The 12069-nt window shown below is 43.8% G+C and overlaps 1 protein-coding gene and 1 long non-coding RNA gene across 8 annotated transcripts in view; one reads left to right on the forward strand and one right to left on the reverse strand.

The window, feature by feature from the left end:
* The window catches only part of RNF11 (ring finger protein 11), a 32078-nt gene extending 31432 nt beyond the window's left edge, over positions 1 to 646 (reverse strand). Inside the window, exon 1 of the mRNA XM_080406311.1 lies at positions 4 to 646. Within this exon, the coding sequence (XP_080262437.1) occupies positions 4 to 126 (123 nt within the window). The 5' untranslated portion in view covers positions 127 to 646. The remainder of the gene's footprint in view (positions 1 to 3) is intronic.
* A 59-nt stretch (positions 647 to 705) lies between these two features.
* LOC308071231 overlaps positions 706 to 12069 on the forward strand; it is a 36937-nt gene continuing 25573 nt past the window's right edge. For 5 of the 7 annotated variants that reach the window (XR_013931013.1, XR_013931014.1, XR_013931015.1 and 2 more), the window contains exon 1: positions 706 to 12057. This is a non-coding gene — a long non-coding RNA (uncharacterized lncRNA). The remainder of the gene's footprint in view (positions 12058 to 12069) is intronic. The other 2 variants (XR_013931018.1, XR_013931019.1) reach the window with 1 other exon arrangement.

Genomic DNA, 12069 nt, shown 5'->3' on the forward strand with positions numbered 1-12069 from the left:
TACCTGATATGGCGGCGGCGGCTCCTGATCCGGCTCAGCCCCGTCCCCGTAGCTGGCTCTGTCCGACTGGGACTCGTGCAGCAGCGAGATGTCATCCGAGGTGGGGGACTTGAGGCAGTTGCCCATCTTCCCCGCAGGGAGCGGGGCTCCCCCTCCGCCGCCTCCGCCTCCTCCTCCTCAGGGCCGGGCCGCCAGCCCCCGCCGGCGGCGGTTCCGCGCCCTCAGCCTCCCCGCCGCAGCGCGCAGCCCGCAGCCGCCCCGCCGGGGAGGCTCATGCCAGCCCCGGCCCTAAGCGGCTTAGCAGCAGCCCGGCCGCCTCCCGCTCCGCTCCGCGGCCGCCCCGACCCCGGAGCCGGGGGGGCGGCAGGACTGGCCTCCCACCCCCCGGGGGGGCGGCGGCGTGGGGCAGCGAGTCCGGTGGGGTCCGCCCGCCCCGCGGCAGCCCGGCGCGGTTCTGCTTCCTGGTCACCAGCTCCCTGCGCACTGGGCTTTGTCGCAAAGGCCGCCCTGGCTCCTCCTCTCACCCCTCCCCGCCGGGCCAGGTTCGCCGACGCAGGGCCCCGCTCCGCCGCGCCCGGCCCCGGCCCCACGGCGGGGGGAGCCCTGGCCGCCCCCGGCGGGACGAGGCGGACCGGGGTGGGGGGTGAGGGGCAGCGCGCGCGCCCGCGGAGCGCCGGGCTCCCCCCGGCCCCGAAATGGTGGGTGCCGCTTCGCCCCGCCCCCGGCCGCGCTCGGCGTTTGTTTGTGTTCCGGCATGGCGGCGCGGGCGGGGGGCGGCGGGACCCCCACCCGGCCGGGCTGGCGGCGCCTTGCGCGGGGCCGGGGACCCCTCCGGCGTGCGGCCGCCCCCGGCTGCTTCGCGGGGAGGGCAGGGGGCCGCGCCGGCGCTGGGGGGCACGGCTCGCCGCTGCCGGGGCTGGGCGTTCAGTGTGGAGCAAAAAAAGCCCCGTGCGCTCCTTCGGGCGCTTGGATGTTTCTGAAGGTGCCGGCCGGGGTGCCTAGGTGATAAGCAGACACTCAGATAATCCCTCTGTTTAGCTCTTTTCTTCATGCAAAAATTATTAATGCTTGTGTATAAATACAGGTAAGTGTAGATAAATGCAAATTGTAAGAGGCTGCACCCGTCTCTCGCCCCTTGGCGTGCCGGCACAGACCCGCACGGAGCAGAATGACCCTTTATTTTTCCTTTACAGGCTGGTCCTTTAACTGTTTTTACCAGTTTTGTCATCTGGGATGGTTCTTCAAAATCCCTGGCTTTCAGAATCAGGCCACGGGTAATATTTGCAAACCCGTTTTTGTTACAGTATGTTTTAAAAGTGAAGCAATGTTGGCGCAGGTGCAGGCGGCTAGGTTTGCTAGAGCACGGCCTGGCGACTTGTTCTCGCCTAGTTCCCTACAGCTTCGTGTCCGTCCTGCTTTGCACCAGAGCTTCCATCTGAGGTCAGAGTATCTACGAACCAGTTGCTCCCAGTGACCTGTTTGGCTCTACACCTGTTACTGGAGCATTTGAGAGGTCCTGTGGTGGACCTCAGTCTGTGAACCTGTGAACACGCTTTTTGCTGATGATCTGTATGAGTTCTTTCTGGATGATTGCGTTTTGTTACTGTTTAGGAGTTTTGGTTTGCTGCTTATCCATGGATAACCTAAACAGCCGCAGTGTAGGATGTGTCGCAATAGAAAAGTTATTACTGGCATTTATGGTGTTCAGACACAGTTCTAGGCTTTTCTAAGAAACAGAATAAAAATGGTGCGGGAATTGTGAGCATTGCTCATGATGGAGAGGCTTTGCAGTGGAGTACTGTAAATAATAATGATTGTTGTACGTGACTTGGTCGTTTGGGCGTTTATCCGATGAGTGTGTTGACTTGCTTTAACAGAATGAGGCAAGCAGTCATGGGAGAGGATCCAGCGAACCACCGCCTCACCCAGTCATGATTTCAAGGTTAAGGCAATGTCAGAGCTGTCTGCTGTGAGAGCCTGGTGGTGAGACTCCAGCTCAGTTACTGGTATTTTTAGTTGTGCAGTGGCAACATGGGGAACAAGATTACCGGCAACTGGAAAGACTTTTTTATTCAGCTGTTGTTTCATGTTTTATTCTCTCTGTGGAGCTTTGCCCTGTGTCATTGGCGTAGCTCAGTGCAGAGCACGGGCACGTGCCACGCTGCGCCTTGCAGCGCCGATCCTGTGCGGTGGGGAGGGAGGTCCTGTGGGAGCATGCGCTGCCTCCCTGCTGGCACGTGCCAAGATTTCCTTTCTTTGGAAACCGGTGTGCAAACATGGGTATCCAGTCTCATCCTGATAGGCAGTCAGGACACAGCTAGGATATACTCCGGGGTGCCGCAATATGGGTGTTGCATTCATTTACCTTGAGGCAGATCTCCAAAAGGAGTAACTGCTAAGCCCGGTTAAAACTTTCACATTAGTAGGTACAGGCTGCTCCAGATCTGGGCTCTGTTTAAAACATGGAAACTTGTCAAATGGCAGAAGAGATCTGCTTTTCATGGTGGGCTCCTGGAGTCCATCCACAAAGAGGATGCAGCAGTTCACGTTTGGCTCTGCAATGTGGCAGGCTCCGCACCTGTGAGAGCGCTGAACGAGCAAGAGCTGTTACCAGTCGTTACTGCGTCCTTCAAAGCAGGGATGGTTTAAGCCACTTGTTTTCTAGGCCATTCACTCCTGTTAGGGCAGGTAGGTTGTTAATAATGGCTTTGCAGCACCAGCTCCAAAGTTGTACAATGGTCCATGAGATGGAGAATGGAAATATTCGTGTGTTCACAAATACTGTCTTTCAATATCCCTGTGCATGCTGTGGTGTGACTGTGAGGCCGCTCATTTCGCTACCGCATTATTTGCAGCCTGGGGACAAGAAGGCACTGGAAAGCTCTTCAGGGCAGAGGTTGGTTGTCCTTATTGCTCAGTAACCATTTGATGGGAGCCTTTTGTCCAGAGAAGGCATGAGCTGTTTTCACCATTTCTTAGTATTAAGTTGCAGAAAACTGAACAGACCTGGCAGGCTTCACTGTACCTGCTTTTTGTAGATGGTATTTGTAAGTACAGAGGCTGCTTGGAAGGATCTGCTGTTGTGGAAATGGACACGCGGTGAGCCTTGCACATGCAGAACAGTAGAGGTGACTAGAGGACCAAGTAAGAGTATCGACCTAAATGGAACAGGCCCCTGTCTATGAGCTGCTCATACTGTAAGAGATCCTTGTTCCATACAGATTTGGAGGCTTACAAGTAGGTTTTATATGGTCTTTTTTTTTTTTTTTTTCTTCCCTGAGAGGGTATGATTTGAAAGTACAGTTTCTGTGTTCCAGCAGAACCATAGGACAGTTTAACCAATTACTTCATTCCTCTCTGGTTTTACTTCCCCCTCTTGGTTTCGGGAATAAGTAATTATCAGGCTGGATTTTCTAGAGAGCGCCTTAAAATGATCCTATAGTATGGAAGAAAGAGCCACGTAGTGGTTTAGGGCTGCACAGATGCTACCGGTAGAAAAGATGAATGCAAATACAAAAATTTGTATTGCATTAATGTCAAGACAGAACTGGCAACCTAAGTCAATTAAACTTTTTCTTACCTGTAAACATTTAACCAACTGGCTATGATCTCTTATCAGAATGAAAATGGGATAGTCTGAAATTTGCCAGCGTACAGGATTCACCTTCTGGTAAGTCCTGATACAACAATGTCATAGGCAGATCTGTTCTAACCACTTTTTGGCAGCTAGCGTCTTCTAAGTGAAATGTATTTTTGAAAACAAAATGGAAATGAATGAAAAATGTTTTTAAAGGATGCAAACAATTGAATGTGTTTTGTTTTGGAGGGGTTTGATATGAGGGGAGACAAGTTATGTGACACTGTATTCTTAAGGCTCATACCAGCTAGCCAGAGATGATAAGCAATAGCTCTTACTGAAAAATCCCTTTCTTTTTGAGATAAAAAAAATTAAACCTGCTGAAGATGTGAAAAGTCTGTCTTGCTGATAGTTTCTCTGGAAAATTGACATCGTAAATTGCCTAGTTTGTAGGTAAAAGACTCTTCCGTGGCTTAATTTTACATGATCCATGGTCATGTTACTGTTGGACAACATTTTGGGTATGTTTACTGTGACATGCTCAGCAGAAGTTTTTGAAAGACCTTTTCTGTCCTCAGCTTGGAAAAGTTTTTTCACTTTCTTTTCTTCCATCAGGCTTGTTTTTCCAGCACTTATCATCTCTTATTATGTCTTATCTTTCTTTGGGTAAGATTGTTTCCTTAATTTATATGCAGAAGCCCAGTCAACTTCTGAGCGCAATCTCTCCATGCCGTGGTACCCATAGGTTCAGAGATAGCGCTGTTTGCTCAGGTAATGTTGGTGAATAAGGCACATTAGAATTTTAAAACCTTCTTCTGGGAAAAAAGGCCTTGTATGCCTCTGGAGAATGGAAGTAAATTACATTCTTCTATAATGTACGTGAATCTGCTTATGGGAATGACTGAGTTAATTTATCTGGTTATAAAGAAAATACCATCTTCTAAAATGCACATGATTATTTTTAGTTTTGTTAATTTCAGCTGAACCATAGACATTTCTCAGTATATCTTACAATTGTGTATTGTTTTCTGAAAGAGAGTGAATGAATGCAGCACTAGAAAGCAATTATGGAACTAATACATTTGCCTGAAATGCACTTTGTGATGCAGCATTTTGCTCATGTTTCTAAAAATTACTTAAACTTCTGCTTAAATTATCCTGCTATCACAGATACCACTTATATCAATTTATCCCAAAGATACCATCTATGTAAGGATATGTTTTCCATTATTAGCATAAATCAGTTGCTTTCCGTAATAACTGTTTTCCCCAGATCTGATATGTTTTATCACCAAGGAGTGCAATGCCTATGTGCTTCATGCACTGGGGCACCTACACCATATGTCACAAAGAAAAAGAACATGTATTTTGGCATTAAAAAAAACAGACAACAAAGCAGACATCATACAACAGTAACCTCTTCAAACAAACCCCCTGTCACCCAGCTTCGTGGTGAATTTTGTGTAGGAGTCAGTTTTCCTTTTTCTCAGCATACCACATATTACTACAGTTTCAACTTCAGGAATGATCAGAGACCTAGAAAACATGATCTAAGAGGTAAAACTGAAAGAATTGGGGTTGTTCAGTCTAAAGAAAAGGCAAGTACTGAGAAGAGTGGTAATCTTCAAAAATGTAAAAAGTTTCTCTGCAGAGGGAAGAAATATCTTTTGCTTCATTTTCAGTGGGTCTGGGGCAAGAGGTGATGGACTTGCGGTAGGAGGGTTAAGGTGTAGACATTAGGAAATTATTTCAAACTGCAAAAGTAATTTAGCACTGGAAATGACTACCTGGCAATCTGGCTTGCTGTAGGCTTTGAAAGGCAGATTAGGTCAAATGTCTCAGGAATGGTTTTAGTTGCAGTAGCTTCTATACAGACAATCCCAAAAGGTTCCAGAGTGGTTTATATTGTTTCGTTTCTCTCGGGTGATTTACCACAGATGCATTACTGCTGTGATATTTTAATTCCCACTCTTCTTTATATCCTTAGAAATTGCCAGTAGGAAAATGTGGCAGTAGGTAAAAAATTGGGTCAGTAGAATGGGCGGTGAAGTTCCCAAGAGCAGAATCTTAAGGGATCACAGTTACTGCAGGGTAACTGATGGGTTTGAGCAGCAGTGTGACTTCACGACACGTCCCTCAGACAGGCTTTGGGAGCCTCGACTACTGGGCTGGTACTCAACAAGTAATGGGTATTCCATATCCAGAAATCTACGTTTTAATGAATCTTTTAAATTTTAATTTTATTTTAATAAATTTTAATTAAAATTTAAATTTTAATTTAAGTGTTGGTCTTTCTTCACTTTTTGCTGTGTGTAAATACTTTCTGAATTGCAGGGAGTGAGCTCTATCCAGGGTTCACCAGTGGCCAGTTTGTTAGTCATCAGGTACTGTCACGGCGGGTTCAGGGATATTCCGCCCAAGACGTGGGGAAAAGAGACATACTTGGAGTAGCAGGTCCAGAAGCCAAAATTACCTCAACTAATGAGTGGTATGAAGGTGAACATGATATTGTTTCATCTGAATTTCACTTTTACCTTGGAGACTTTTTGTTCCTCGCAAAGCTTTCAGTTCAACAGTAAAGTAGTATCCAAAATGCGTGTTCCTCTTTGAAACCAAATTGGGGTGTTTATCATTTCTCCAAGTTGAATGTGCGTTCTGCTGCACGGAAACATCTCTTCCTCACCTCCTCCTAAGTCTTCCAGTTTTTCTGGTTTCCACTATTTTTCCTGTAGCTTGAAATCTTTGGGTTAATCCTGTAGATAGCTATAGGTCTTCTGCAATAACAGAGTGATCAAATGAAGCATGGAAAGATTCATGTGAAATCTGTGGACTGTGACCCTCTGACATAGAACTCTGTCCCAGTCCAAGATCACCTATGTCTTTGTCGTTCCATGATAGAAAACTGTTGAAACTTTCTGGATACTGAATGATGTCTGTAGGTACTCTGTTCTAATCCCTTGCAATTTCAAAATTTTCCCTAATATCTAAGATTGTTACAAGTCAAACTCTTTATTACATGTCCCGTCTGCGTTGTTGCAGCGATTTTAGGTGTCTGAAGGCTTTGTTTCAGTCCATCCTTACAGATCACAATTTGTAGATCTCCCATACATTTCACTGTCCTTCAGACTCTTCCTTTGGTCCACTTTTTCAGTAAGTGTGGCATCCAAAGGACGGAGTACTCCAGTTACGACCTCAGTGCTGAGTAAAGAGAATGTTATTTAGTAGGTGAAAAATGCCATGTATCAAACTTGGTGCCCTTGCTTTTTCGTAACACAATGTCATTGACTTCAGTTTGTAGCATGCCATCACTCCGTATCCTTCTCCGTGTCATTCCTGCCCAATCTGATTTTCTTACTTTGTGCTTCTGCAGACGGTGATTCTGAAGGATGCTGGTTTGCGCTTCCAGTTGAAACTCTGGTGTGTGACAGCTTAGCTAGGTGAGCTGCAGAAGGCAAGTTACTGGAGACCAAACAGAAGGAATGCGAGGAGGAACCACTGAAGATTTTGTACAAAAAGTATTAGGTGATAGTGAGTGAATGCCTCTGGTGCTGGGGAGGAGGTAGTCTTTTGGAAATTAACATCTGTCCAGAAATGTTTCCTCATCTTAGGATTCAGGTTTACTTTTTGAATAGTCCCTGCGTGTACATCCTCCTCTTGGAGGGAGAGCAGGCTGGAAATTTGGACCGGTATTTGCTTTTGCGTGCTCAAAACACTTCTATTGTCTGATGGAATACTGTGCTTCCTACAAAAAAAATTTAGAAAAAACTAGATCATGCAGAAAACAGGAATTATCATAAGTTAAGTCTTCCTGATTTCTCTAGTACTAAAAGAAGGTAGTTGTACAATCCCAGTTAGTTTGTCCTGGGTTTGGTTGTGTGGGGATACCTAGATGACTTGAAAATCTTGGTTATTTAAGCTTAGTTTCGTGACAAAGGAGGAAGGAGGCCTTTTTTTTAGCAGAACAAATCACGTACCGTTTAAACAAACACTTCCCACACACTGCAACAAGATGGCTAAATGTGCTGTAAGTCTACCCCTACATTTTTGAAAACAAACAAAAAAGTTTCAAAATGTTTGTGTCTAAGAATAAATTAATTTTTGTTTATTTTGAAGTGCACAGGTACAGTTAGTTTTTGTTAACAACAAACTTCCCTCTTTCAGTTAAGTTTACAGAAAGTACAGACTCTGCGGAGCCACTTTCTCAAACTTTTTTGGGGGGGTGTTATCACCTTAACAGGAACATCCTAACAGTGGACTTGCAGACTGCTTTAGAAATTCATGTACTAGGCTATACTACCTTAGGAAATGTCTCAAAACAACATACACATACATTTGGTGTTCTGAGCTGCATACCTTTCCAGAAAAGCTCCTGCAGAAATAGATGACCTTACAGAATTTCTGCAAGGCGCAGGATGGTTGTGATGGTGCGTTACAGTCATCCTGTGAGTCCTCTGGCTCGTAAGCTGTGCACCAGCACAGTGCAAGGGTTAAGGACAAGATAAAATCACTTGCTGCTGTTTTGGTTTCCTGAGGGATTATTGTTCTTACACGAGAAATGGGAGTGGGGTTCCTTTTGTGAGGACTGTTCCCGTGCTGCCATTTGAAAATATAGGCTAAAAGTCTTCCTGGTACCTGTGATGCCATTCATAGCTCTTACATCAAAATCTTAAATTTGGATACAAAGATTTTTGTTGTAGAAGCCCCATCTTGTGGACAACCAATCAATGACTCCTTCAACACAACTGAGATTTGAAATGCGTAGAAAATCTGACGATATTTTTGTAGTCTCTGCAATAAACTGGGGAGTCTTCATATTGCTGTGCAACACGGAAACTTCACGTGTAGCAGTCAGTGTATGCTTTTTGAAGACTATTCCCACAGGTAAGAAACAGTGAATTACCGAGAGGTGATAAACAGGGATGGAAACAAGGATGTTGTCCCCAGAACTCTGTTTTAAGTCTAAATGAGCTAAAACACTTACCAAGCTGAATCCTGCCTTGAATTCCCAGACGATTTCCTGTAATGTTTGTATAGTATAAATGAGTCTTTGGGTGGAAGAAACATATAAAGGCAGAAGGAAATTCTCTGAAAAAAATTAAGACAGAAAGAATAGCAAAGTATGCATGAAAACCGAATCTGGAAACTTTGGGAGTATCCTTAAGGAGATGCCTGGTTTCAGCACAAACTGATGGAAAAGGTCAAGCAGCTCCAGACTCAATGAGACAATGTACTCGGTAGGAAGGGTGGTAGGAAGGTAAAACGAGCCTGTGGTAAAAGCTATTTTCAGATTTCAGTATAAAACTTGGTAAAGTATTTCATATATTCTATTATACAGAATAATATATACATAGAATATCTTTTTGTCACTCTGAAGAAATTGGGTTACGGTATGACAGTTTTCTGTTTCTTCTATCGGAAGAAATTAGGAAACTATTTGATAGTTTTCCATTTAATAATAAAGGCTTTAATAAAGTCCCCAGAAAGGGTGGCGACATCTAGGGAGAGCTTGGCAGAAGTGCCACCGTGCTGGAACACCTGCAGCTCCTTTTGTTACTACTTAAGTTGGCATTTGACAGTTGCAATCCATGTAAAAAGAATAACGTCTTGAGCAACGTAACCTCTTGAGAAACAAATATAATGAATATGAGAATATTATCTTTATTTTATGGTTTGGGACTGATCCCAGTAGGCGTTTTGAGTGGTGACAGGAGAAAAGTGCTGCCGTTCATGAATTTGCAAGTTAGAACTGTGTGAATTTTAAGCAGGAGACAGGTGTGTATTTAAATCCAGTCTACTATTCAAAAGACACCTACATCTCAGAATGAAAATGTAACCACTTTTCTTCTGTGAAGGTGGTGTACCCAGGGAAAGTTTGGTGTTGGTGTGGCTTGCTTGGAAGGGATGAGAGGAATAAAAAGAAATATGGCATGTGAATAGGATGCCATACCAGCCCCTTTGCTGGGAGGGGAACAGAGAGTGATACTTCTACAGGTGTGTGTCTGGCTAAGCATGGTGATTAAAAAAGAGACAAAAGTTCATGATCTGGACATTACAAAGCCAGGATTTCCTAGTCCTTATCAAAAGGAGTCTGGATGAAATTTTCACTTTAAAGACATACCAGGTACAATTGTCTTTTAATAATACTTACAATTACCTGTAAAAGTGATTGTACATCTGCCACTTTACGGTTTAGTTTAAAATAACTGTTTACTTCTTATTGAATCTAAAGACTTACATTTTTCATCCTTCAGTATTCTGGGGATTTTATAAACGCAACTCATTCACTCATTCATAACATAAATAGATCTAAAAAAGTCACTGTTCTTAAATTAACAGATAAAATTATAAATGCACATTATTAAAAACTTCACAGAAATGCCTGTGGATGCTTAGGAGTTCCTGGCTCACTCCTTTTGCTCCTCGTAGCAATCCAAAGCCTCCTTTGAAATAGAATTCTATGTTTTTGCTGACGGGCATCTTTGAGGAATTGTCCGAGCCAGATCAAAACCTTTGAGGAAAACACGTATTCTCAACTTTTACCTCATTCTGCTCCTTAAAGACGGGAATACTAAAACTGCAGCAATATACAAGACTAAATTTTTTACCTGAGAGCAAGTTCTGCTGGAACCAGCATGTGCAGTAAGAACAAAAATCTTTCTTAGTGTGAAATGAAGCCATGAAAGGAGCTTTTTGGCTCCTTTGTTTGGAAGGTGGCTCTTCCTCAAGAGACAGGGAACAGCAGATGTTAGCTCACCCTGTAAGGGAAGAGCACATGAAGTGGGAACTGCTATTTAGAATTCCCTGCACTTAAATAATGAAGCATGAACGATTCAATCAGAGGAGTGTGGACAGGTATTAGTGCAGTGTGAAATCTGGAGAAGCTATAGCCTGGGAAAGGAAAATGAATATGTAAAGCTTGTAATAAAAAGGAATTGGAAAGCAAGAATTTATTCCAGGGGTGTCCAGGGAGTAATGATTGCTGAGAATCCCTGCTCCACCAAGTGAATTCATTGTAGTACAGAGAATGCACAACCCCTGTTATAAAGCAGGCTATTTCTTTATTCTGAGCAGGCAGCTTTGGAAAAAGCCGTTGTTGCTAAAAGCAGAGGTCTCTGGAGGAGTGTAAGACAAGGGCAAGCATGCAGTGATAGTTTTTATATTAGATTGTATTAGAAATTACAGTTGCCTTTATATGCCCATATGAGAAGGAAGGGAACTGATGACATCAAGGCACTGAGGAGTAATCTGTTGTACATTCCCCTGCTAATATGTATGATAAAATGTTCAGATGCAGCGTATCATAACCAGAGAGTTAATCGCTAGAAGTTGCAGAGTAATGTGAATCTGTTGTACTGATTGATTTTATCAAGAAAATGCAGCAGGACTGGAAACTCAAAGTGTGAGTGTAAATTTGCAGCAATCCACTGTCGGAAGAGTTGTCTAGGTGGATAAAATTGATTTGAAAGGGAATGAAGAGGTGTGACTTGTGAATTGCTAATTTTTAAAGATAAAAATTAGTACGCATGTAGCTCATGTTAAAAAAGAAAGTAATCTTCATCCTTATCTCTTTATTATACACATTTTTGTAAATGTTTTTGTTGGTTCCCTCTAGCCTTTCTACTGTTTTAAATCTTTGCATATTAGATTTTTATTGATAGAAAAATGTTAAGAAATGTAATAATACTGATAGAGCAAGTGATTTAGCATTAAAAAGATTTTCAATGGCCATTTGAAAACAAGGCTTGATGTGTTATGTTACTACAAAGTTAAATATATGGCGTTGAACTCTGAGCATTTGTGTTCATAATATAGGAAAGTGTTCTCTTAAAAGCGTGTCTCCATAATGACATTCGAATTCCAACTTTAGTATGTAATTTCAGCGTAGTACTTTATGTTTGATTTTCAGCAGTGTCGGTTTTTGCAACTAGGTGACTTACACTTCAGGCGGATCCTCCTTTTTAATCAAAAGCAGGAAAGCTTTTGCTCTACCTCTTCATAAACTCACCAGAGCCAACCCTTCATACCAAAGTTCATGTTTTATTGACCGGAGAGTGTTTTGTCTTGGCAGTTAACTTCTGCGAGGATGCGGTGCTGTAGAAACCATTCAAGAACAACATAGATGTTACTGTAGTATTTTACCAGAATAGTTATTTGAAGTGTGTAGTTTGTAACTTGTATTTTCATGTCTGTGTTACCAGCCTGTTCCACTACTCTGCACCTGTCCTGTCGCTGCCTTCTGCCCCTTCCCCTTCCAGCCCTGTCCCTCTCTCCGGAGCTGCGGTGGTGCCACGTTGCTGTCACCCTGCTGCCGCTGGCATTGGTCACACCAGAGGATGCACCACCCCAGAGACCGACCCTGGTCCCTGTGCGTAGACGGATCAGCGAGGTCAGGAGAAGGAAAGGCCCCTGCCATCTCCAAAGACAACTTGAAACTCTTCCAAGCCTTGTCCAAAAGTTCAGTAATTCTACAGTTCCTTACGGTGAGACGCTTT

Source organism: Falco punctatus (genome assembly GCF_963210335.1).
Source record: "Falco punctatus genome assembly, chromosome: 11".
Classification (NCBI taxonomy): domain Eukaryota; kingdom Metazoa; phylum Chordata; class Aves; order Falconiformes; family Falconidae; genus Falco; species Falco punctatus.